Source organism: Globicephala melas, chromosome 1, assembly GCF_963455315.2.
Source record: "Globicephala melas chromosome 1, mGloMel1.2, whole genome shotgun sequence".
In the NCBI taxonomy this organism is placed as follows: Eukaryota; Metazoa; Chordata; class Mammalia; order Artiodactyla; family Delphinidae; genus Globicephala; species Globicephala melas.
The window spans coordinates 88802882-88830610 of NC_083314.1; the positions used below are offsets into that span (position 1 = coordinate 88802882).

A 27729-nucleotide genomic window follows, 5' to 3' on the forward strand; every position below is an offset into this window, starting at 1 on the left:
ATAAATCCTAATAATTTTCATCAGTCAAACATTAAGGGAATATAAACTTTTCAGATGAAATGTTTGGAAGAATGATGACAAAAATACCAGTTAGATAACAAAGCTTAAATCTTAATTTATTTCACATAAGAGAAGGGAGGAAGAGCTAAAGTACTGTTATAATTAAAGCTACTATCCTAGCTGTTTGGCACTGAAAAGTCCCAGACTCCCTTCCTAACAATCTCCTATTCTAGTTCATAGTACTTACAATTCTTCCATGTTATCCAAGCCAAAAAAAGCTCCATCCTTGAGTTTGCTAATTCCATTCCGCTGCATTTTCAAAGATCTTAAGGAGTCTAGACCTTGGAATGTGAGACCTTCCACAACTTTAATCCTGTTTCTTTTAAGTTCCCTTTAACAGAAATAGTTTTACAGTCAAAAAATTGGTTTGCTGATTTGCCCTAATAATAATAAAAAGAAACAGACATATAAGAAAAAACAATCTTCTTATAATCCATCTATTTAGTTACTCACAAGAATTGGAGGTGAGGTAGCTTGAAGATCTTGGGTGGAATCATGCTAATTCTATTCCTGTTTAACTTTACCACTAATAAGGAACTTGACAAATTATCGAAGCAACCAGCCTCCAAGATGGTTATCCTATTATTGCTCAAATTCCTAAAATGAACAAGATAACAACAAAAAAATTCAGTGAAACTAAACATTCTACCACTGTAAAGCTGCCTCAAGTCTATGACTAAGCCCCAGCTCTACCACTTAGCAACCGTATGCAACTTTACAAATCATTTAACTGCTTTGTTTCTTCAAGTACAAAATAAGGATAATACCTACTTCATTTGGGTTGAAACAGTATGTGTGAATGTGTTTTGTAAACTGTAAAACACTAGCACTCACGCTAATTATCACCACCATTACACAGGTTAAGCACTGTTTAACAAACTACTCCCATTTACCTTTTACATGACTGTTAGTAAAACATAATCCAGAATTAAATCTCAAAAATTACCCTGGATACTTAATATTTTCTGAAAATAGTGTACTCTTTAAGGGAAGAAAAAAACAAAAAAAATCTAACCTAGGTTTGTTTCATATAAGCATATCAAAATCACAATAAATAAGACATATCTGGGAAGATAAATATCAATGAATAATAAACATGCACTTCAAATTAAATCTAGTTTAAACTCTATTTTACTTACAGGTATTTAAGCTGCATTCGAGGAAATGACGATGTCTTGACTTCTGATATTATATTTGAGCTGAGATCTAAACTCTCGAGAGCAGGGTAAAACTGGAACGCTTCTGCATTTATTTCTGGGATTATATTATGGACTCTATAAAACAAAGATTATATTAAAGCTATTGCCAGTGATCCACCCTAAACCACAAAAATGTTAAATAATTAGGATCAACAACAAGGGTACCTAAAACAAAAACAAAAAAAACTGTGTACTATGCATAATTTAAGTAAAAGACCTGAAATTTTATTTACTTACAATGAGAGAAGAGTAATATTAGTGGTTGGTTCTCCAAAATATGGGATTTCAGTTAGCTCATTATAATTCATTTTCCTGAGTAGGGGGAAAAATAGATATAAAAATTTAGTGAGGGAAATGCTACCTCGAGTTCTAGTTTCTGGCTAGTACATATTCTTTAGGATAAATGCCAAATCTGAAAAAAGCTTATGACCCAGAATGAGTTAGACTAAATATTTTCTACTGAGAAATTAGAGATTTTAATAAAAAAATGTTTTCATGGTATAGATCTATGATTTGATACCAATATTAGAAAGGTTAGGAAATATTTTGCACATTAAATATTTTTAATCCCAGCAAGGTTATTTGAATAGTTACTATTATGACTGCTAATTTAAGTCCTTCTTAAACAAAAAAAGAATAATTCATATCTCTATATATATATTTCTTTATAATAAATAAAATAAATTTATATATAAGTTAATTAAATAAATTTTTAAAATACACACACATATTTTTTTGTTACTCAAAGTTAGGGAAAGTTGCTTGAGACCACAGACCTAAAAGATTATCTCAATTGTTTTAGTAGCAAACCTAATGCAATCACATTTCACCAACCTGTTTTTCAATCACTGAACAACCTCAACAATCTAGAATACAGAAAAGAAGCCAGAAGTAAAAGGCCTCCAAGTAATCAACTGAAGTTACAAAGTCCATGTAATAAATAATAAGGCCATGCACTTCCCACTAAGCATTTTCCTTTCCTCAGGACCTACGCTTTCAGCTAATAGGCTTGTCAATTGTTCATTCAGTCCGCAGCAGATTAGGGGCAGCCAATCTGAGGCAGGGAAGGAGAGAATGCAGAACAAATGAGAGCACAAAGTACCCCTTGTCAGAAAGAAATTCAAAAGAAAAATTCATCTGAGGATTCTGAGGGTGTTTAGTATAGAGGTAAACAGGCCTCAACAGTTGTGCCTCTGGGAATACCACAATGCAATAACTGATATTAATAATATTTTAGAAACTTCTCTCCAGAAACTACGTAATAATACATCTCAGTACTAAAAGAAAAACTTCAATGAAGAGGAAAACTGAATTATATTAACTACCATATTCCAGGTGATACCAAAAATATTGTATTTCATATAAACCTACTTCAGACATGATGCTTCCACCTTAGACAAGTCAAAACATTAAAAAAAAAAAATTTACACAATACAGAGTTTCACTGGCTGAAACTCTGGCAAAAAATAAAATAAAATATATTCACTCTGAAGAGGGGAAATCTTATTTTAGGCCCCAAGGAAGTAGAACAGTATTTCTACGCAGTTTACAACTTGAAATCACCAATGCAATGGCATAATACCCAGAGAGTTTGTGATACTAACAAAGCCAAAGACAAGTTTAGGCTTTTAAACATGTTTTAATCTAAAGTTTTCTTTCCTTCAATTTTTTGACATTTTTGCATTAAACATCCTGAAATTCATAATTCATCAAATCACCTCAAAGAATTTAATGTAAGTTTAAATAAATAAAAATAACTTACACTTCTTGTAATGTTTGAGATTCCAAGCTTATGTTCCAGTTAGACAACCGATTATGACTCAAATCCCTAAACGGAGGATAAGAGATCATTCTTAGTTTAGCCCTAGAAAGCACACTTAAAGGAAAAAAAAAAAAAAAAACAAAAATAGGAATCTAAACGCCCTATCAAATGTGAATTTAAGTAGTACAGATAAAAAGAAATGTTTATAATGCATGAATAAAAATTTATGTAGATTTCAAAATAGCTCTTTTACTTTCTCCTTTTTATAAGGGTTTTTTGTTTTTGTTTTTACTAACTAGGAAATACATTCACATGGTTCAATAATCAAAAAGTATAAAAGGATATACAGTAAAAAGTCTCCCACCCTTGTCTCCAGCCATCCAATTTCCCTCCCCAACAGCAACAAGTGAAAATATACCATTTCTTTTACAGCCTGTCAGATACTTTATGCATGTACCAGAAAAGTTTTACACAAATGGTAGAATAATTTACACATTATTTTGCCCCTTGGTTTTTTCACTTAACAACATATCTTGTAGATCATTCCACAGAGATATTATGGTTTCTTTATCCCTTCCAGTGATTATGTTATACTTTATTATAATGCAGTATGCTTTACATACTTTTGAAAGAAATATATACTTTTAAAGTAACATAATATAAAGTAATATATACTTTTAAAGTAATATATACTTTACATAATATATAATATATATTACACTTTAGCTGTAGATAAACTTGAAGATGGATTAGATTTCACAAGTCAAGACAGTGAGCTTATGTATTAGAATTGGGGTTGACCACATCCTTGATAGAGATGTAGTCTTCCTTAAAAGCAAACAAAGCAATCTAGCTTCAGGGAAGGGAAATTCATCTCACTCCAAGTTACGTTAATGATGATGGTGGTGGTGGCGGCAGCAGCTAACATTTATTAAGTGTCAGGCACTCTTCTATGCACTTTATACATATAAATCTGCCTAAGTCCACACAACAACTTTATGAGGCAAATACCAGAAACAGAGATTAATAATTTGTCAATCCAAGGTCACACAGCTAATAAGTGAGGAAGTCAAAAATTTGAAATTCCATCTCACTTCTAGTGAGTAGTTTATTAGATACAGCAGAGATTTCACTCAAATTAGTCATGAGTCTAAATATTTAAATAGGCTTAAAAATTCACCTTGCTGCTTTCTGGCATCTTTTCAAGACTGAGGTGGAATCTAGCCCACACAAGCTGTCTGCCCAAGAGATGTATTACACATTACAATATGGCTAGCAATAGGGATACACTAGAGAAACATTACAGATCACTTTAACTCACTGTACCACCACGGGCAGTTGACAGATGCATGCAGTTTTGAACGATGTCTCTATCACAGCACAACAATTTGTTCTCAGCTAGTTTCATGTCTGTCCATCTGTAAAACCTAGCCACTTTCATTTAAGAGCTTAATTTACACCATACTATAACTAAGGCTAGATCAAACTGTCACTTTTTCACACAGTTCTAAAACCTTTATTCTAAGATATATGGCACCAGGTATCAGCTCAAGGACACTCATGAATGGAGGGGTGTGTTGGGAAATGTTAAGAGAGAAAAACATGAATTCACTCCACATAAAAATCTTATCTGCAGACACTGTCATCCAATTCACACTTGCTACTGAACAACAAACACAGAATTTCACACGAGTGAAAAGATGTTTATTTACTGTGGTGTTTCAACTTAAGGAGAAATGCGACTGCTCTAATTTAAGTTAGATACTCCATATTCTACTGCAAGGTGGCTGGTCTGGCAAACAGAGAGCTAATATCATCTGTATAGTAGGCTACCACAGCATCATTTACTTCTACATCTCATGCTTTCTGGAATTTTCCTTTTACAGATGAAGGGCTTTCATTTTAATCAGTGCCTCTAATGCCTTTCCAAACCCTAACCTCCTTGGCAGTATAACTTTTGATTGTACTATCCCCTATATTTCTCTCATGGATGTCAATGATGACCAGACAATCAGTTTTAAAGAAAACCATTATTAAAGAAATCAAAAGCAATCAGATTAAATTTAACTTATACATAGTATAAACCACTATATATTCAGGATCAGTGAAAACTGTCCACTGTCTCTACTGGGTGAAAGAATAATTTTCTCTGTGTGTTTGAAAAACCTCTAACACTTTTTGATGGAATCCAAAAGATACCTGAAATAATTTGGAGCCTCTCTACAGACTAATGCTGTCTTAAGAATATATGCCTCAGGGCTTCCCTGGTGGCGCAGTGGTTAAGAATCCGCCTGCCAATGCAGGGGACACAGGTTCCAGCCCTGCTCCGGGAAGATCCCACATGCCACGGAGCAACTAAGTCCGTGCACCACAAGTACTAAGCCTGCGCTCTAGAGCCTGCTAACCGCAACTACTGAGCCCACGTGACACAACTACTGAAGCCCGCACACCTAGAGCCCATGCTCCACAACAAGAGAAGCCACTGCAATGAGAAGCCTGCGCACTGCCACAGAGTAGCCCGTTTGCCACAACTAGAGAAAGTCTGGGCGCAGCAACAAAGACTCAATGCAGCCAAAAATAAATAAAATAAATAAATTTATTTTTTAAAAAAAAGAATATATGCCTCGGGCTTCCCTGGTGGTTCTGTGGTTAAGAATACGCCTGCCAATGCAGGGGACACGGGTTCATGCCCCGGTCCGGGAGGATCCCACATGCCGCGGAGCGGCTGGGCCCGTGAGCCATGGCCGCTGAGCCTGCGCATCCGGAGCCTGTGCTCCGCAACAGGAGAGGCCACAACGGTGAGAGGCCCGCGTACAGCAATAAATAAATAAATAAATAAATAAATAAAAAAGAATACGCCTGCCAATGCAGGGGACACGGGTTTGAGCCCTGGTCTAGGAGGATCCCACATGCCACGGAGCAGCTAGGCCTGCCTGCCACAACTGCTGAGCCTGTGCTCTAGAGCCCGTGAGCCACAACTACTGAGCCCACGTGACACAACTTCTGAAGCCCACACGCCTGGATCCCATGCTCCACAACAAGAGAAGCCACCGCAATAAGAAGCCTGCACACGGTAATGAAGAGTAGCCCCCGGTTGCCGCAACTAGAGAAAGCCCACGCGCAGCAACACAGACCCAACGCAGCCAAAAATAAATTAATTAATTAATTAAAAAAAATAATAATAATATATGCCTCACAGGTCAGAACCACATATAATGAGGCTCTCTGGACTTTTCTGCAACAAATCCACGTTGAACAGATTAAAAAACACTAACAATGAGCTGAAATACACTCCCAAAGTGGTACTATCATAGAAAGCAACTAGTATAAATCATATAGCTGTTTTCTCAAAATACCAGATGTGTAACTAGAATTATATGGATTGATCTGATCACCAGGTATCCATGCAATAAGCATTTATTGAACCATGTGCCAGACACTGTGCTAAGTGCTAAGGTTACAACCACTGTCAACTTTAGTAACCTTTTTGTCTTTTTTTTTTTTTTTCCCCGGTACGCGGGCCTGTCACTGCTGTGGCCTCTCCCGTTGCGGAGCACAGGCTCCGGACGTGCAGGCTCAGCGGCCATGGCTCACGGGCCCAGCCACTCCGCGGCACGTGGGATCTTCCTGGACCGGGGCACGAGCCCCTGTCCCCTGCATCGGCAGGCGGACTCTCAACCACTGTGCCACCAGGGAAGCCCCTTTTTGTCTTTTTTGAAAGCAACATTTGTAGTACTCTGTGGAGCCACTTCAAAATGGTAAACATAAACTCAACATCAACTCAACTACTATCCTTCACTGAAAAATGTGTAAATTAACTTTCTTTTATATCTAGATTTCACTCTGGCATTTAATATGACATGGGTATACGAAGGTACACAGACATACTCTTGCTCTCCATAAGAAATTTCCGATTTATTTTTTTAAAGTAGTCCAAAAAGGCTGAAGAAGATAAATTTGAAGACTTCAAATATCAGATGTAAAATTCTTATATTAAGAATTTGAATAATTTTCAAAATGAAAGTCTCTATTCTTGCCAGTGGCCAGTCATTAATTTCATTTAGTTCACATAAACTAATTCTAGTTTATCTGTTTGTTTTTGTTTTCTAAGTGCAAGTCCTGAAATGGAGAATGTCTTTCAAAGATTTTCCCCTTGAAATATCCTTAAAATGCACTTAAATAGTTGAAGTAATCTAATGCTTGACAAAACAACCTAAAGAGTCTAGCTTTTTAACAGTCAATAATCTTTATTTTTTAACAAGACTAATATCTGAATATTTATGGATACGATGTTTGGAGAGTACAGGTCTCTCAGCGAAGGCCTTACTTATTAGCTCAGTGTTATACTCAGTTCCCACTCATGCTAATCTACAGGGATGTAGCTGTAATAAAAGATGAATTATTAACGTTCTTGATACCATGTGGAGCCAGAGGTGCCATTAATGTAGCCATTTTGTACCATCAGGGTGTAAATAATTTATAAGATATGCAGAGCAATCACAACTGTTTGAGGAGAATCAAGTTCTGCAAGCTAATTGCAAAGAAGTTCTGTAGCAATGGAGATGTTGAAGTTTTCTTCTGCCCAGTCATATATGTACACTTTTGAGTCATCATCAATCTTATTTGTTTTTGAGTATCTGCTGTTTTGAGATAGCTTTCGGTATAAAGCTGTTAGTGATAAAGGAAAAGTAAACCTAAAAGCAGACAGAATTTTGAGTTGTTTCGGGATCCCTGTCTTTAGTATACTCCAAGAGTACTTAAGATAATCAGCCTGTTAAATCACAGTACTAGGATCCCTGGTGGCACAGTGGTTAAGAATCCGCCTGCTGGAGACACTTTTTTTTTCCTCCCTCCTTCCCTCCTCTCGTCCCTTCCCTTCCCCTCTCCTCCCCTCTCGCCTCTTTCCCCACTAAAAAAAAGAATCCGCCTGCCAATGCAGGGTACATGGGTTCGAGCCCTGGTCTGGGAAGATCCTACCTGATGCAGAGCAACTAAGCCCATGCACCACAACTACTGAGCCCTCGCGTCTAGAGCCCGTGCTCCGCAACAAGAGAAGCAACCGCAATGAGAAGCCCGCTCACTGCAACGAAGAGTAGCCCCCGCTCACCGCAACTAGAGAAAGCCCGTGCACGGCAATGAAGAACCAGCGTAGCCAAAAACAAATATATAATAAATAAATAAATCACAGTACTATAATGAGCGAAATGATAATCCTGAGTATATTTTTTAAAGTAAATTACACTGGATACACTCTAATTAGCAAAACAGGGATTTCCATTCACAAAAGGGCAAATTATGCTGGATAAATACATAAAACATTGTCATACCCAAACTACTGGATATATAATATGTTGGTATCTTTTAACTTTTTGCAAAGGGCCCCTTTATCAGAAATTTTGTTACCGTTGAAGTTCACAGTTCAGCCTATTCTCAAAAGCTTGTATTACAGCATGAAGCATAATGCTATTCCAAATTAAGGTTTCATCCTTCAATTGCATTACTTATTTACACTGTACAACACTTTTTATATGAATCCAAAAAGTTGGATGTGGTAGGAAAATGGGAGCACTAATTTTCAAGAATAAGAGGCATATCTTATTTTCTTCCATCATCTTTCCCTGGGTTCTGAATGACTGAAAACATTGCTTCATTGTGGGGACTACAACAACAAAACAAGAAATATGAATTCTACAGCTACCTTTAAGAATAGAGTTTTTGCACACCCAGTTCTGGTACCTGGGGCAAGTCATTTAACCTCTCTAAACTTCAGTCTCATCTACCATTAAATGAGGATACTAGTACCTACCTCAATGGATTGCTCAGATGATTAAAAGGATATAAATAAAATGCTTAGACTACAGGTCAGTGTGTAAATAGTAGATTATATAATACTAGATTTGAAATAGAATGATGGTCCAGCACTCTCACCTTCTCTAAGTATTTACCTTTTGTACACACAGGCATAATCCACTTCCCAAGGTAAAATCTTAATTAATTGGAACTACTCCCCTAAATTAGCTTATTAAAGTAATAAATTAAATATTGCTTCTGAATTCCAATTTCATGAGAAAGATGCCAATAACAAGGCAGCCCACCAAAGATTTGGTCAAATTATTGAGGTATAAACCTATATCACAAGATATGATGTTTTAGAATAACCTAAGAATTCTATTCTACATAGAGTCATATAATTATTAAGAGATATCTACCAGGAAGTTACTGTAATAGCAAAATTATAAAATAAAAAGAAATCTAAATGTTCAATAAAATGAGATCAGTTAAATAACTTATGAAAGCTTCATATAATGGAAATCTCTGCAGCCAGTAAAAAGAATAGCATAAGGAATATGGTCAATAATATTGTAATAACTTTGTACGGAGACAGATGGTTATCATGACACCAGACTAATCATGGTGATCACTTCATAATGCATGCAAATTTTTAAAAATGCATGCAAATGTGAAATCATTATGTAGCACACCTGAAACTAACATAATATTGTAAATCAATTATATTTCAATTAAAAAATAAAAGAATAACAGATATTTATACATAGTGCATAGTACAGCTTTGTGGTGGGGAGGTGTTTCTAAAGAAAAGGGAAAAGATGTATGTGTAACTCTGTGGAAGTACACCCAAGAAACAGTTAACAGTGAATTTTCCTTAGGTGGAACAAGGAACTTGTTACTTTTCCATTTTATATGCTTTTGTACTGTTTTAATAGTTTATCATGGGAAAGTATTATTTAAAAATAAACTCACACATAAAATCTATCTTTAGCCCAGAATGTGACTAGGAAACAAGATTTTAATTGTTACTTTTCGAAGAGACTAGAATTGTTCTTACAGAGTGTTTTCAGAATAATGCTCTAAACTGACCCAATCAGATTAATTATGACATTAGACAAAGGAAAAAATAATAATTAGATGTATTTTGCATTCCTAATCAGTAGTATACCTCAGAAAGATAGTGGAACACACATACTAGATTTAGTTTTTGGACTGATCTATGAAACAGTAAATTGCATTTTTGAACCCAGTGTCTGGCCTTCAAATATCAAGCCAATGAACAGCTGAATTTTTAGCAAGCAGTACAAAACCACAGCATATTAATCCCATGCTTTTAATGTTTTTTCCATTTAGAATAAAAAATAATTCAGCAATAGCAGAACAAAGGCTGTTGCTTATACATGAAAATATACAGAAAGCTAAGATACTTTCCATCATCATTAGTGAGCATTTTCTGACTATGAACTGGGTTCACATCTTCTTATCAGACTATTTTATATTTGGATAGACTATATTTTATTATAATTATTAAGTTATTATATTTTGGGGAGTGAATAGATATTAAATTTAATATAAACTGTCTTATCACTTACGTTATTGGCAGAGAAGGAAGGTCTAATCAAAGCCAAGCATTAGTTGGGTTTCTCATTATTATCTCTTAACACCTATATAGTTTAACCTGGCACCAAGTCTAATATTTCCTCAAATAAGCATAATTATGCTCAGGGTTTGCTATGCTTTTCCTGTTGCTACCTGCCAAGATTTTGATTATATAACTAAGATGTCATAGTGGTTTTGAAATGGATATACAAAAAATAAAAATATATAAGAGAAAGCCAAAGTTAAGAAGTGTTTAGCTACAAATTTATTTACACCACACTTCATTAATGTTGCACTGTTTATGGTTTAACCTTAAAACTACTCATCACTACTAGTTATTCTGACAGTTATTCCGGCATTTAAGTTTATTACAAACAACACAGTTACAGTCTCCTTTTTGGGGAAAAGTTGGGGAAGGGCAAGAGAAGGAAAGGTAAAGAATACACACTTTAAAAAAAACAGGTTTACAGCATAGTAAAGAAAGCTTACATTAAATATTCTGTTCCTCTGGTTTTTGTCCCAAACATGAAATTAATAATTTGGATGGAATCTACTTACTTAAATTGCTTTTATTTTTTTAAATATTTATTTATTTATTTAGACTGCACCGGGTCTCAGTTGCAGCACACAAGATCTTTGTTGCAGCATGCGGGATCTAGCTCCCCAACCAGGGTTCGAACATGGGCCCCCTGCATTGGGAGTGCCAAGTCTTATCCACTGGGCCACCAGGGAAGTCCCTAAATTGCTTTTATTTTTTATTTGCATCAGCTGAACATCTTAACATTTTTGATAACTGGAGTAACACAGAATAAACAAGTTGAGTCATTTAGTTTGGCGTAGAAAAGAAAACATCATACAAATGCATTCAGATTTTTTTTTAAACATTTTTGCTAAGCTCCTTAATATGATTTGTTTTCTCTACTGCTTAAATGCTAGTTTTCCATTATGATTAAAGGGCCTTTAAAAAAGAAAGTATACCATATAAAATGTCATGGTCCTAAGATGAGGGAAATATATTTTCTAGCATCAGGAAGCCTAATGATTATCTTAATGTACAAGTAATTAAGTAATTCTTTGATTATCCATGTGCTTACTATATATGTTGTATATAAGGAAATGCAAAATATTTTTAATATAACAAAACATAATTAGGACAATAATCTCTATAAAAATAAAAGTGTCCTCCAAAGCATAAAGGACTTTTAAAGAATTAAGTAAAGCACAGATCTCCTCAATTAACATTCAGTAAGCAACAACTGTTTATGGTTCAGTAGTTCTTCACCACTGCTGCACATCAGCATTACCAGGGAAGATTCTAACACACTGATGCTGGGGTCTCATCCAGACCAATCAAAGCAGAATCACTGGGGTGTGAGACCTAAGCACTGGTATTTTGCTAAGGCTCTCCAAGTGATAGTCTAACATGCAGCCAGTGCTGAGAACCCTTGCGCTTCTCCAGAAATCTAATACCCCAAAGCCTGATGGTCAGACATGCTCTGTTAAGATTCTTTCAATCCTTTTCCTTTTCTCGCCTTACAATGAAACTGTCCTCGCCAGGCACTGCACTAAGTAGTATGGAACAAAACAGACATTTGGAGAGTTTATATAATCCCTCCTGGAGTTTACAGGATCACCTTAAACTAAAGTCTCACTGACACCAAAATGCCACTAAATTATATTTACTATCAGGATGAAATTCCTGTAAATCCCTATTTGTACCACAGGAGGGTGGGATAGAAAGGGGTAGAAGAAGGAATGGGTGCTTTTATTTCTATTTAATTCTCTTCTGTATTGCTTGATTTCTTTTAATGAGAATATATGCTCTTTTATAATTTATGTGTATTCCCTAAAATAAGATTTTAAAAATGAAGTCTTAGGTAAACGCAGGAAGACATACTAGTACACTGTTAGATAGCTCCTTGGCTACATAGCTCACTGGGAAGGAGAGTCAGGATTTGGGTTTAGGTATGGGAGTCTACAGCAAGGTGAAATGACCCTAGGTTTCTTTACCACTTTCCAGTAGTAGCCTTGTTTGGCTCTCTTCATCTCTTAATTATTGTTCCCTTGCCCAGAAAGATCTTGTCAAAAAGGGCGAAGGTCAACATTGTAAAACTCCTTAGGGATATACTGAGCACACTACTCTCCTCTTTCCAATGGTTCTAACATCTAAAATCGAGTGCCATTCAGGGCAAGGGAACCAGTGAAGACAAAGTTAACATTAAGAGAATCAAACAAATTGTACAAAGAAAAGCAATTAAAACAATATGATTTTTCCCCTAGCAAATTAGCAAATAATAATTTAGATGATGATAATCAATGCTAGGGAAAGTATGATAAGACAGGCACTCTCAGTGTCAAAAGGAGTTTAAGTTGGTAAATTATGCTGGGCTCAATGTAAAATATCAAGATAATTCAGTGTAGACTTGTGTTAACAATGAGATCTAAGTGATCTTTACCAAATATGTATTAGATAAGATTTCTTAAGCCTCTCATTATAGGCTTTCTTCTTCAGCTATTTTCTGAACTAACAAAAATGCCTTGAAGATTACAATAAATTTCATGGGCTCACATCTTCTGTTTATCACTTTCCCAGGCAGACCAGGATAAAGAAGATGAAATATGTTAAAATCCTTAATGCAATGCAAGAAAGGCATATTGTATATGCTTTGAAATAATTGTTGGAAGTGAAACAGTTCGATATAACAGTAGTATGCAAGCCAAGGACAACAGATATTGAATTTTGGAAACACCATAGCAGTGTATTCCCCGTTCCCCTAAATGTGCTTTAGGGATTTACCAGTGGGTCTGTTTCTTTTAAAGAATAAAACTGGTGTTTCTGCTAGCGCCTAGAAAGATAAGGTACGTGAAAGACATCCAAATGCCTTTGAAGGATCCCAACTTTAGAAATAGGTGGCTGGTGTACAGGTTGGAATGAAGTTGTAGACTATTAAAAACCCCTCAAACTGGGCTTCCCTGGTGGCGCAGTGGTTGAGAGTCCGCCTGCCGATGCAGGGGACATGGGTTTGTGCCCCGGTCCGGGAGGATCCCACGTGCCGCGGAGAGGCTGGGCCCGTGAGCCATGGCCGCTGGGCCTGCGCGTCCGGAGCTTGTGCTCCGCAGCGGGAGACGCCACAGCAGAGAGAGGCCCGCGTACCGCAAAAAAAAAAACCTCAAACTATGGCTGCAAGCTATAATGACACTTTGTGCAACTGATTATTCACTAATATTTAGTAAATATCTAATAGATGCTGCAAAGTCCTATAAAAACAAAGACAATCAGAATAAATGAAAGATTGTTCACACAGAAGTTTTTCTGAATTTTGGTGCAATTAAACAAAACATCCTAGAGTGAGATGGGAGTTAGAATTAGTAGTAACTTAGTATGCCTATATTCAGAAATTTTTCTCTATTTTTTTTAAAAAGATGATCTTAAAATACAAATAATTAGCTAAGATAATATACTGATTCACTCAAAATGTTTACTATGGGGAATGAGGTACGCTGAAAAGAAATCATCTAATAAGATATTTTAAAAACTAGAGGGACTTCCCTGATGGTACAGTGGTTAAGAATCCGCCTGTCAATGCAACGGACACGGGTTTGCTCCCTGGTCCAGGAAGTTCCCACATGCTGCAGAGCAACTAAGCCTGCGAGCCACAACTACTGAAGCCCATGCGCCTGTGCTCTGCAACAAGAGAAGCCACCGCAATAAGAAGCCCATGCACCACAACAAAGAGTAGCCCCTGCTTGCCACAACTAGAGAAAGCCCGCGCGCAGCAATAAAGACCCAATGCAGCCAAAAATAAAATTTAAAAAAAAACTAGAGAAGTAAAGGGGAAACATTGTGGGGGCCAGGGGGGATAAATTAGGAGCTTGGGATTAACACACACACACTACCATGTATAAAACAGATAAACAGCCAAGACCTACTGCACAGTACAGAGAACTCTACTCAGTATTCTGTAATAACCCATATGGGTAAAGAAACTGAAAAAGAATGAATATATATATATGTATAACTGAATCACTTTGCTGTACACCTAAAACTAATACAACATTGTAAATCAACTATACTCCAATAAAATTTTAAAAAAACAAAAAAAACTAAAGAAGCAATTGAGAAAGGACTGCTTTAATTTCTTTGAGAGCTTCTCCTCATCTCCCTCAAAAGGTTTTCTTTAATTCAATTATTTGCTGCATTCATTCAACAAATACCTTTGAGTACCTACTGCTGGTCACTGTTCTTCTATAGCAATGAATGAACAGATAAAAATCCATGCCCCCGTGACATTTACATTCTATTGAAAAGACAAAGTAAAATATGTAGCATGTCAGAAGATGATGCCTACTAAAGACAAAAATAAAGCCAAGAAGAGGGCTGGGGCTTTCTATGGAGAAGAGAGTTAACCTGTAAGTCCTGAGTTTCTTATGGAGACTGGTGTGAACAAGAATAAAGGGCATAATGAGCCTGGGGCTGATGGTCTCACAGCAGATACTGGTTGGTGGTGAGGATGTGAGGGTCAGGGCAAGGAAGGCATGGGGAATCTTCCCAGGAATAAGCTCTTCTTCACTCTGGAGTGTAGAACTGGGATAGGATGATATTAGGCAGAGCAAGAAGCGTTTCCTCTTGATTCCTACCTAAAGAGGCCTAGAAGCCAAGAAAGGGAAGTCCTACTTTGGTTTGATGACAGAGTAAACCACGTTTCTAAACCCACAGCCAATCTCACTGTGCTCCGCCCCGCAGTCAATCTCACTTCCCCATAAAATGCAGTGAAAATATCATGGAACACAAAATGGAAGAAGGAGGTATAAAACAAGGGTAGATAGTAACAAATGGGGTAAATATGAGGGACCTTAATACAGGGGAAATCTAATCTGTACCTTTTTTAAAGGGACTCATTTTCAGTTCACCACCTTGTGGTTTGAAGCAATTAAAGTGAATTCTTCTTTTCACATCCCAGCTGGATTATCCAATTGAAAAGCATCAAGTTATGTCAAAGTTATGTTTCTGCCTCTCAGTTTTCTTCACAACCTGTATCCTCTACATGCAATAGAAGGTTGAAGAGTTCATTTTCAGAAAAACAAACATCCTCAAATCAACTCCCCTACCATATTACCTTTCTAAAACCTAAGAATATTTTCCAAAGAGTATCTCAGTCCTTACCAGTATCACTGAAAATGTAGAACGGAAGGATACTACAAATTATTTGCCCTTTTAGGAAAGAAATATGAAGTATAGGCAAAGCTCTGCGGTTTTTGCTTGACATCACGCAAGTCACTGGTAGTGAGCTCAGGACCTCTGAAGGAATCGAGGCTAACTCCACCTGTAACTAACAGTGAAAACATTTTACCAATGTCACTCACACAAAGCAACAGCTAAAGAGGTTAAAGCTCAAGTTATGTGCAAATCTGAAAGACTTCCTGGAGTTATTTAACATAAACTGCCCTCTTCCTAATGCTGAAGAACTAATCTGTTCACAACTACTCCAAAGAACAATGTGGACAAATCTTAAACAGTAACTATTATGAGAACAGAGGAGACTAAGAAACTAGAAGTAACAACTAAATGCATATGACATCCAGACGTATTTCTCTTGTACCCTCTGAGGCACAAAATGACAGTAAGTATTGTCGCAAGCAAAAGAGACAGAGATGGCAGGTGGCTAAGTGTCATCTGCCATCTCTTTCCAATTAATCTAGTAGAGCAGTAGTTCCCAAATCCATGATGAAGTTTTCAGCAGTCAACAGTAAAACGAAAATAATAAGGTCAAGTTTTCCATAAAGCTAAATATAGTTAATCTACAGAATTTTCCTTAACTCTAAAATCATGTATTCCTGGGACTTCTCTGGCGGTCCAGTGGTTAAGACTCCACAGTTCCACTGCAGGGGGCACGGGTTCGATCTCCGGTCGGGGAACTAAGATCCTGCATGCTGTGTGGCCGAAAAACTAAATAGATAAATAAAAATTAAAAAAAAAAAAATCATGTACTTCCTAATTTTTTGGTGCTATCATGAAATGACCATAACAGCAAATAATTGTTGGAGGAGAGGGGTTCTAACGTTCTTACTTGAAAAAACAAGAAGTTGACTAACATATCTGGTCTTTCAATCTTCTGTGTGTGTGTGTGTGTGTGTGTGTGTCTGTGCCTGCGTGTGTAAAATCAGAACAATGTGACACAGAGCTCTGCCATGGAGAATCCAGTCAAGTTTTAAACTACCAAATAAAATTTGAAAGAGTTTCTGACATATAGAAGCATAAAGACAGGGCTTCCCTGGTGGCGCAGTGGTTGAGAATCTGCCTGCCAATGCAGGGGACACGAGTTTGAGCCCTGGTCCGGGAAGATCCCACATGCCGCGGAGCACCTAAGCCCACGCACCACAACTACGAGCCTGCACTCTAGAGCCTGCGAGCCACAATTACTGAGCCCACGTGCCACAACTACTGAAGCCCGCATGCCTATAGCCCATGCTCCGCAACAAGAGAAGCCACCGCAATGAGAAGCCCAGGCACCGCTACGAAGAGTAGCCCCTGCTCACCGCAGCTAGACAAAAGCTCACACACATCAGCTAAGACCCAACACAGCCAAAAATAAATAATAAATAAATTTATTTTTTTAAAAAAGCAGCAGCATAAAGACAGTATCTAGGGAATTCCCTGACAGTCCAGTGGTTAAGATTCGGTGCTCTCAACTGCGAGGCCCAGCTTCCATCCCTCGTCGGGGAACTAAGACCCCACAAGCCGAGTGGTGTGGCCCAAAAAAAAAACGACAGTATCCATGAACTGGCACAACCACTATGGAGAACAGTACGGAGGTTCCTTATAAAACTAAAACTAGAACTACCATATGACCCAGCAATCCCACTACCGGGCATATATCCAGAGAAAACCATAGTTGGAAAAGATACATGCACCCCAATGTTCACTGCAGCACTATTTACAATAGCCAAGACACGGAAGCAACCTAGATGTCCACTGACAGAGGAATGGATAAAGAAGATGTAGTAAATATATACAATAGAATATTACTCAGCCATAAAAAAGAATGAAATAATGACATTTGCAGTAACATGGATAGACCTAGAGATTACCATATGAAGTGAAGCAAGTCAGAGAGAGAAAGGCAAATATCATATGATATCACTTATATGTGGAATCTAAAAAAAAAAAAAAGATACAAATGAACTTATTTACAAAACAGAAAGACTCACACACTTCGAAAACAAATGTATGGTTACCAAAGGGGAAACATGGAGGGGAGGGATAAATTAGGAGTTTGGGATTAACAAATACATACTACTATACATAAAATAGATGATCACCAAGGACCTACTGTATAGCATAGGGAACTCGTACTCAATATTCTGTAATAACCTACATGGGAAAAGAATCTGAAAAAGAATGGATATATGTATATATATAAATGAATCACTTTGCTGTACACCTGAAACTAACACAATATTGTAAACCAACGATAAACTCTTTTTAAAAAAGACAGTATCTAAGTAAGGTTCTGCCTAGGAAAAAAATCACTTCTATCTTTACTCACACACACAATGCTCCTGACACCAGATATTTTTGGGTTTTTTCCCCCACACCAACCAATTCTCCAACACCAGCTGGATATCCTGCAATTCAACTCTGACACTAACTGGAGTTACTGCAGACCCCACAAATTAAGGGCTCAGTCCCACAAGACTGCCCCCTACACCAATCACAAACAGTAGATCCCTATGTTACCCACAAATTCTGTCCGAGTTGGCTACAAATTGGAGGTTCCCCCTCCTTGGAATCAAGCACCTGCTAGAACAGCTCACAGAACCCAGGAAAACATTTACTTACATTTACTGGACAAACAACATGATAAAGGACACAGATGAACAGCCAGAGGAAGAGATACACAGGGCGAGATCCAGAAGGGTCTGGTGCAGGAGCTTCTGTCTCCATGGAGTTGGGATGCACCACCCTCACAGCATACATCCTGGTAGGTGTGTTCACCAACTCACAAGCTCTCTGAACGCCATACTTTGAAAATTTTTATGGAGGCTTCATCACATGGGCATGATGAATTACTACCTCAATCTCTAGCCCCTCTCCTCTTCTGTAAGATGGGGGGCGTGGGGCTGAAAGTTCCCAGTTTCTAATCACCGCTTGGTCTTTCTGGTGACCCACCCCAATCCTAAAGCTATCCAGGAGCCCACCAAGAGTCACCCCATTAGGTCAAAAGACACCCCTATCACCCAGAAAATTCCAAGAGATGTAGGAGCTGTGTATCAGGAATCAGGGTCAAAGACCAAATATTAGAACAAAAGGCACTCCAAATACTTATCACTTTGGAAGTTACAAGGGTTTCAGGAGCTGTGTGCCAGGAGCCAGGGGCAGAGACCGATATATATATACTCAAAAGATACTGGCATGTTGTAGAATCCCATTCAGTCATTAATAACTGGACCAGTCCATCATCATATGGTATGAAAAATAATTTTCAGGTAAGGCCACTCGGGTTTGCAGGCTTCCAGTTAATCTTGTCAGGTTCCAAATGCAGGTGTGGTCTAGGCAAACATACGGTTTCACTCTTTCAGTCATCTGGTGTAACTGCATTAAGAGATATAATCGACTACTCTGAACCCTTTTGAGGTGTTATTATTGGATTTCCCTCACTACACAACCCATTTACTTGTTTCTTTATCTTCAGCTACTATTATTGCTCCTTCTCTCCCTGTATACCCAAACTCTTTCAACTTCGGAAGGAACATCAGGTTCAGCCACTGTGCTGGTCTAGATAGCAAAGAGCAACACTAGTTTAGCAAGCTCCCCCGCTTCAGTCCACAGTTCATTTAGCGTAAGGTAACACAGTTACAGAACTACCTGGGCTCTTTTTACCACCAGGCAATATAGTGGCATTCACTGTTTACCTCAATTTTGCAAGATGGGGTGAAGGCACAACCCACCCCATCAGGTACTTAGGAATCTTGAACCCAAATTTAAAATTACAGTTAGCTTCTTGCTTAGGAATCATCTATGTTTCCAGCACTTATATTTGCAGGCCTGGTCCTATGACCACTGCATCAAGCAGGGGGAAGAAAGTTAATAGGGGAAAGAAAGAAAAAAGTATACTTGTTACACCAGAGTACTTCTCCCTTAGTAAGAATTGCATAGTCATTCCACACCCTCTTCCCCAGACCCACCAGAAAGAGGACTCTATACAGTAGGGCCACTCCTTTAGCCCCACCCCATGTTGAGTATGAGTACACTTTCATGGTATACAAGCCAGCCCTTCATGTCTTTTTCTCTCCCATTTTAGATAACCAATGTTTTAATTGCCCATTCTAGTTCTCCATCAAACTAGTACCCTGAGGAGGCTCTCTCTCTGCCCACTCTTGGACATTATGGGCTATAAAGTGTACTCCTTGGTCTGAAGAGATGATGGTCAGCCATCCATGGCCATCCATGGTCTGGCCATAGGCCGTTGTCCATGAGTCAGTAAAAACTCAAACACAGGGGTTTTTACCACTGTTCAATTCTTGCATTACTCTAGGAAAACAGCATGCAATTCAACCCAGTGAGCTAATGTCTTTACCTTCTTCTATCGGTGGTGGCCTTCAAAATAGGATGCTGTCCCTTCACCTTGCAACTGTCATTCACAAACCAAGCAGCTCTTTTTTGGTCAGTTATGAGCTGTTTATAGGACACTTCCAAGTGACAACATAATCCAGCAGCTCCTCACACAGTTCCAGAGTCAGTCCTAAGGGAACAGAGGCTCCCTATTCTTTAGTATATCCTCCTCGCATGCCCTGGACAGTATGATCCTGTGTAAACCATTGCCATTTTATTATGAAACTCTTCTGGGCACTGTCCTCCCCACTGGAGTGTTTATCAGACATTATGCAAGATATCAAGATTCTTTTCAAAATTACTTTATGACTTTTAGTCATATGGGCAGTTTAATGTCCAAAGGAAGCCAGTAACTACCCTTCAACTGGAAATTCTCCAGTCCAAAGTCCTAGAAGCTGTTGCTGGGAGGCACTCAGGTACACACAGGGTTATCACACAGAGAATTTTCCCATACCAACACTCCAGCTTCTATTCTATGCTAGGTGGGCTTGGGCCACCTTACTGGTTCCCATTTAGCGTGTCCAATTAGCAATATTGCTTGAAGTGTAGATTTACATGCCTTCTGTTTTACAACACTAGGTAGAGAAAACATTCCCCAACCAGATACAGTGTCCATCTTCATTATACAATCAGGTAAAAGTCTGATCAAATATACCATTCTCCTACAAACTTTCACCTTACATTCTTAACTAGAGCCTCCATTAGGGCTTATATGAACAAATTTTGGCTGTAGAGTACTAGGTAGGGGAAGCAGTCCCCATACAGACGTAACACCCATTCCTATAAAACACTCAGGTAAAGAAGATACAACTCGGGCTTCCCTGGTGGCGCAGTGGTTCAGAGTCCGCCTGCCGATGCAGGGGATACGGGTTCGTGCCCCGGTCCGGGAAGATCCCACATGCTGCGGAGCAGCTGGGCCTGTGAGCCATGGCCGCTGGGCCTGCGCATCCGGAGCCTGTGCTCCGCAACCGGATAGGCCACAACAGTGAGAGGCCCGCATAGTGCAAAAAAAAAAAAAAAGAAGATACAACTTAAAGCCTGTTTAAACATTCCAACTTTCATAATCCTATCAACCCTTATATTTTTATGTTCTCAGCTGTATCAGGTTTCACCAGTGGGTTTTGGTACCACAGTGCAAGATGATCTCCTATCAGGAAATCCTGGGAACTTCTCTACCTTCTGACCATTTTATCCACTCTACTGCAAAAGGTTTTGGGGTCCCCCCTTCGTGGGCTGAGCCAAGGGACCCTGGCCCTTTTGTCAATTTTTTTTTCTATTTTTTGGCTGTGCTGCAAGACATGTGGGATCCTAGTTCCCCGACCAGGGATCAAACCCACACCCCCTGCAGTGGAAACACGGCATCCCAACCACTGGACGGCCAGGAAAGTGTCCCTTTCTGTTAATTTTTATCTCATTTAATCTGCCTAACCAATGACCCAAGCGTTTGCTGGTCAAGTTTCTCACTGCAATCTCAGTATTTGGATTTTTAGATTTCTTCAAACTAAACAGAGCAGACTTCTTTGGAGACCTTTAATGTTGGGGGATCAGAAGGAGGTCTTTCCAGCCTGCCCAACCTTGGGTAGTGCAGTAATAAGAGCTTTGTTTTAACCCCACTAATGTCTGTTTTATTCATCCCATTTCTTAAAACCATCTAAAGCCTTCCATTCTGCTGGGTTGAATTCCATGATTCTTCCCTATTTCCTTTGTTTTGCTCCTAACAATATTTGCTTTATTCACCTTATTTCTTAGTAACTGTTTAAAAATGTCCACCTTGCTAACATCAGTTCCCTGACTCCTTTGCCTTTCCTCATTCTCTTGTTAACTAACCTAATGTTTTTATTAGCATCTTTATAAGATCCAGAGGGGAAGCTGAGGCAGCCAATACATAAGGCTTCCCCAACTGTCCCCTAGTTTTGCAGCAGTAAGGTTATATGGGGTGCCCATGTAAGAGTTTCCCCTTAATCACAGCATTTACCATGGACTGGGTAACAGGCACATTCAGCAAGTGAATATCCCAATTATCATAAAGATAATCCCACATGGCTTATACACAAAACATATCATCTGCTTCCACTTGGCATTTATTGGAGGCGGCAGACAGTCCTCTTTCTCAGGGATAAACAGACCTTACAGTGGCTTCTGCCCAATCCATTAGGCTGGCTGTTCCCTCAGGAATAAACTACTTTGTGTCTGGATCACATATGGCCATCAGTGATTGTTCCATAGTGACCTGCAGATCCTCCATCAACCCAAACACACTTTTCCCCACTGCAGCATCTAAAACCAGATACTGCTCCTAAATTAATGACTCTCACAATCCATTTTTATTTTTTTATTTTTTTTAAAGTCTTTATTGAATTTGTTACGATATCGCTTCTGGTTTATGTTTTGGGGGTTTTTTTTTGTGGCTGTGAGGCATGTGGGATCTTAGCTCCCTGACCAGGATTGAACCCGCATCCCCTGCATTGGAAGGCGAGGTCTTAAGCACTGGACTGTCAGGGAAGTCCCTCACAGTCCATTTTAATAAAGGTTCTTCAGGAAGCTGATGTTACTGATCCACAAAATGAAACAACTCCTTCACACTGTACTCCCTGATTTCAGTAGTTTCTTGGTTTTGCCCTCCCCGCACACTGACTACATTCTTGGTGGCCAGAGGTCTTAGAGGTACTTTCTGTTGTCCTTGCTTAATTTTTCCCTTGGTGGGCAGCTTTGAGGCTAGTTACCAAAGCTCAGACTTAGTGAAATCTGAGCTTGGTCCAGCATCAAGGTCTGACCCAGCACTCTCTTTTAATTTCACTTTTACATATTACTTCTTATTACATTATTTCAATTTTAGCTATTATAATTTGGTTACCACAATAACGAAGGGATTAAACAGTTCATCTTTTTCTTACTAGTTTCCCTTTCCTTATGCATCCAGTGAACCAAGAGGCTAGAAATTGGATCCATCTCTAAATTCCATTGGTAACTTTTACCTTTAGTAACTTGAGAGCAGCACAGCTGCCGCTCCATACCATGGGTGACCATGTGGTCACCCAGGAATCAAAGGTTCTGGATCCCCTGCCTTTTTATCCCCTCTCTTCCCAAACCACATTTCCATTAGCCAGATCCACTCTAGCAAATCTCACTCCTGTCATACCAAACATCTAGGAAAAATTCTGTGTTAAAAGAAGAAGAAAAAAAAATTCAATGACACGTGTTAAAACCTGGTAAGAAAGACTTTATTCAAGGTGGTGCAAGTTATCTGTAAGGGTATAGGGACCACTATGATGAAATTTTGCAGTGGGGGGAAAGAAATTGGGCTCAACTCCAAATACCGCAGGGGCAAGTGTGAATTTATAGCCATGGAGCAGGGTGGACAAAATCAGTGGATGGAAAACTGGAAACAAGGGTAAGGGGGGTTCTGGCTAAATAGACCTAAGTGGATTCCTGCTGAAGACAAGCCATGGTGATCAGACATCACCTGGAGGATGGTGGAACATGAGAAACCAGATCAGATATCAAGGGTGATCAGGTATCAAGGGATTCTTGCTAAAACTGCATTTTACAAGTAAGTATACAGATGAGCCTGGATGAAGGTGGTTCAGTAGTCAAAATTTAGTCAAAGAATCTTTGTCAGGCCCCTTTCTTGTTCAAGGAAAGAAGAGACATTCTTCTTTCCTCTGAACAATATGTCTATTTTCTCATTCAGTAGCCTTTTGTTCATTAAGGACCAGGTGAACCTTCTGTAGGGACTTGGTATTATATTTGCTCAATGGTACCAGCAGTCAGGTATTTAATGAGGGGAGTTTCTATGAAAATAAAAGCCAAAATTAATAGTTAGAGATTCAGTTTCTCAGTCCAGAGGGTAGCCAGTTGGGATTCTTAGATTTGAAATTGAAGCATCTTTAAAAGGTAGAATGAGGATGGCAGTGGCCACCTGAAGAAGTTTCCTGGTTTGCAGTTTGAATGTCTCTGGTGATGGATGGCATTAAATGTTCTGATGAATTCTGTTAGTGATCCACACAGCAGGAGGCACAAAGGTTGCCCATATACAATGTGTTGTGCTCTTTTTTTTTTTTTAAGTTTATATCAAGTCATCCAGCTTCAGCTTGCAGGATTTCAGGAAAAGGGCAATTTTAGTTCTCAGTGATGCCACGTCAGGAGAGTGGGGGAAAAAAAACTGGAAACATTAGTTTGGAGAGTTAGAGTCAGATACTGGAGGAAACCAGAATTGAGAATGTGGTAAGGACTGGCCAGTGTGCAAGATAGAAGCCACAAGGGTGCACTACAGTTTTACACTGAAAGAAAAAAAACTTCCCTCTATAGTTAACCTTTTATTTCTTGTTTACATAATTCTGGTCTCATTAGATTTGTCCTGATTACTCATGTAAGTGCAGCAAGAATAGTGATTGACCATATAGGCAGGCTCTTTTTGAGTTCATTTTGCTCAAACTTTTCATAAGGAATCTCAGATTAAGTTTTTAAAAGCCTCTCGAGGCTAGGAAGCCAGCTCAGGAACTAGCCACCAGACTTCATCTCCCATTCCTAAAGATTCAGGTGACTCTCTCTCTTCTTGATGTCCCCAGGATATCGTAAGGTTCCTGGACCTGCCAGGAAGTGACTTTCCTTACTCACCTATGAGGCTGAGAATGCTGTAAGCCAGACAGCAGGCCAGTTTTTCCAAGAGCACCGGTTCCATGAAGGCAACCTTAGTCCCTTAAACCAGATTCTATGCACAGTTCACTCTTAAATATAACATTTCAGTCAAAGTCATGATAATATAACCTATATTTCCAATTGTATCCTCTTACAAGAGCACATTCTTATTGAACTTAAACTACCACATTGTCATGAAAATAAGAATACTGGCTAAAAGTTTCTGAATTCTGGAGGAATCAGGTAGGGAGAAAAAGTAATTGTCTCATCTTTGTTCACAAAGGTATTATCTACCAGATTACTGTTGTAAGCTATAGATAACATAAGAGAAAAGAAAAAGGTTATTTATTTGTTTGTTTTTTATTTATTTATTTATTTTTGGCTGCGCTGGCTCTCCACTGATGCATGGGGGCTTTCTCCAGTTGCAGCTAGCGGGGGCTACTCTTCGTTGTGGTGCATGGGCTTCTCATTGTGGTGGTTTCTCTTGTTGCGGTTGTAGGCGCACGGGCTTCAGTAGTTGTGGCGCACGGGCTTAGCTGCTCTGCGGCATGTGGGATCTTCCCGGACCAAGGCTCAAACCCATGTCCCCTGCATTGGCAGGCGGATTCTTAACCACTGCGCCACCAGGGAAGTCCGAAAAAGGTTATTTAAATCTGAAGAGCAAAACATTAAAGAACCAGTAATGTTTCAAACAAAGAGTGATAAAAAAAATTATAACCATCCTCATCAGTTTATTCAGTCCAATGTAATTAATTCTTGTTCTACTTGATCTTGGGTTAACAGTTTCATAAATCCATCAGCTTCTTCATTACTTCTGGAAATTCTCTCAATCTCGTGGCATGGCCTTACTGATGGCATCATGGAGCATTCTTGCCTGTGGCTGACTGTTTATGCTTTCAGAGAAGAATGAGAGTAAAACAACTTGTCCGTGAATGAAAAAAGACTTAAAATGGCCATGGTTAAAGTTCTGATGAGAGTTCATTTGATAAGAAAAATTAGTTACTTCTGTGGCATACAATATGTTATCATAATAACCAGACAACAAGGCTATTTCAAATCTCTATGAACTTCACACTTTTCTGGAATACCTATTATTAGTAACATATATCCGTACGTGTATAACCTAAGAATATTTGTCCTCATTTATTTGACTATGCTTCTCATGTAATTTAAAATACCAAATAAACCTAATTAGTTTAACATATCCTTTTACAACGTGAGAGACATATCCTTTGAGATTTTCCAGGGGCCTCTGGAAAGTCTCGAAGGTAGTTCGAGACTCCATTCTAAATGGAGTCAAAAAGACTCCATTTAGAATTTGATTTTGAGAAGTTGTCAAAAATACTGAAAAGTTTAAACACTTGACTAAATAAGATCACAGGTCACTGTGAAACAATACTTAGTTATCCATTTAAACAAAGTGACAAAAGATTTCAAAGGCAAATACAGAAAGTCACATAGTTGTTTAAAAAAAAAAAACTTAGCTCTTCTAATATTGAGAAAACTCAATGTTTTAGAGTAATCAAAGACCTGATAAAGACAACATGAAACACAGGAAATTATTTTGATAAGACACAAAATCTTTGTTTCCTAGGCAGACTACTTAAAAGGTAAACCTTTTTACAGTTTCTTAATAAGAACAGACCAACAATCCAATAAAACTTTGGGATTCTAGTTTTGCATCAATACACTTTTGTGTTTGTTTTTTGGCCACACTGCGCAGCTTGCAGGATCTTAGCTCCCCAACCAGGGATTGAACCCACCAGGGATTGAACCCAGGCCGAGGCAGTGAAAGCACCGAGTCCTAGCCACTGGACCAGCAGGGAATTCCAGTACACTTTTGATATTAAAGTTCACTTTTTTTTTTGTAACTTACAAATAAATCCATTCAATCTCAGCAACTTAACCAAACACAAAATTCCTGTTCTGCAAATCTTCTACAACCATTTTTCTAATATCTATTCAGTTTTTGTACTGTATTTTTCCTCTTTCTCATTCTGGAACTCATTCTACCTTAGAATAAAAATCTTTTTTTCCCTTAACTAAACACATCCTTCATACCTTGCATACAAAGTTATTTCTCTTCATTCTTACAGTTTCTAGTAGTTTCATTTACATATATTGATTATGATTTTTAACTATTAATAAACTTTTTTTTAACAGAGAAAACTAGGAAGTAGGCAATTGTGGTCTGTCATGTATCAGTTTTCTGTAGTAAACTAGTATATTTCTGAATATACGATTTTGCAATTTCTAGAGGCATACGATTCCTCTTAGTACAATTTTTGTGTAGCAAAAGAATGTTTACTAATAGATCCAAATATCTTGTTTCTTTGTAACATGTAAAAACAAGATGCCAAAAGTATATAAACTTAAATTTAGGTTCAATAATGAATGTTTCAGTAGTTTATCTTACTTACAAATGACTTTGATTTTTATTTTAGGCAGACACAACACCAAACAAAGCCAGCTATCATCTGAAGTTATTTCCCTATTAACTATTTTTTATAACACATGCATGTTAGGCAAACATCACAAAAGCAAAAACCTAAAAAGTTACATACATAGTATTTCCCCCTTTTTTATTTTACTGCTGTGCTTGACATACAGGAAGCAATTCATTTTTTTTGTACATTTTGTTCTTAGTTTAGATTTAATGTCTGCACCATATTCAATGCTGACAACTCTGAAGACATGCCTGTTCTTATTTTACCAACAATTTTCAAATTAGCTTTATTTACGAAAAATTATCCCAGATAATGTAAACTTAAAACACTGAGCTTCTCTGTTTCTGAGAGTTTCAGGAATACTTAATTTATGTAACTGCTCATTTATCTCTCAGCTAATTTGAACAGGATTGGATTTTATAAATTAATTTGGTAATACCATCTAGAAGTAGAAAAACAGCACACCTCTACAACATATATACAGACATACATAAACATACAGACAGATGCTAATAGAGATCTTAAGTTTTCACTGGAAAATTTTAGTCATGAGTTAGTTAGTAAAACATAGTAATACAAACTCACTGGTTTATATAAAATAATAATCTCTTGTCTTTTCTC

At 38.1% G+C, this 27729-nt stretch overlaps 1 protein-coding gene across 7 annotated transcripts in view; it reads right to left on the minus strand.

Annotated features, from left to right (window-relative positions):
• The window catches only part of LRIG2 (leucine rich repeats and immunoglobulin like domains 2), a 116675-nt gene that overhangs the window by 83431 nt on the left and 5515 nt on the right, over positions 1-27729 (minus strand). For 6 of the 7 annotated variants that reach the window (XM_060301175.1, XM_060301167.1, XM_060301162.1 and 3 more), the window contains 5 exons: positions 3022-3087; positions 1497-1571; positions 1200-1334; positions 514-657; positions 248-391 (listed from right to left, as the gene is read on the minus strand). In XM_060301175.1, the coding sequence (XP_060157158.1) occupies positions 248-391; positions 514-657; positions 1200-1334; positions 1497-1571; positions 3022-3087 (564 nt within the window). Of the gene's footprint in view, positions 1-247; positions 392-513; positions 658-1199; positions 1335-1496; positions 1572-2093; positions 2185-3021; positions 3088-27729 lie in introns of those variants that run through there. The other variant, XM_060301184.1, reaches the window with a different exon arrangement.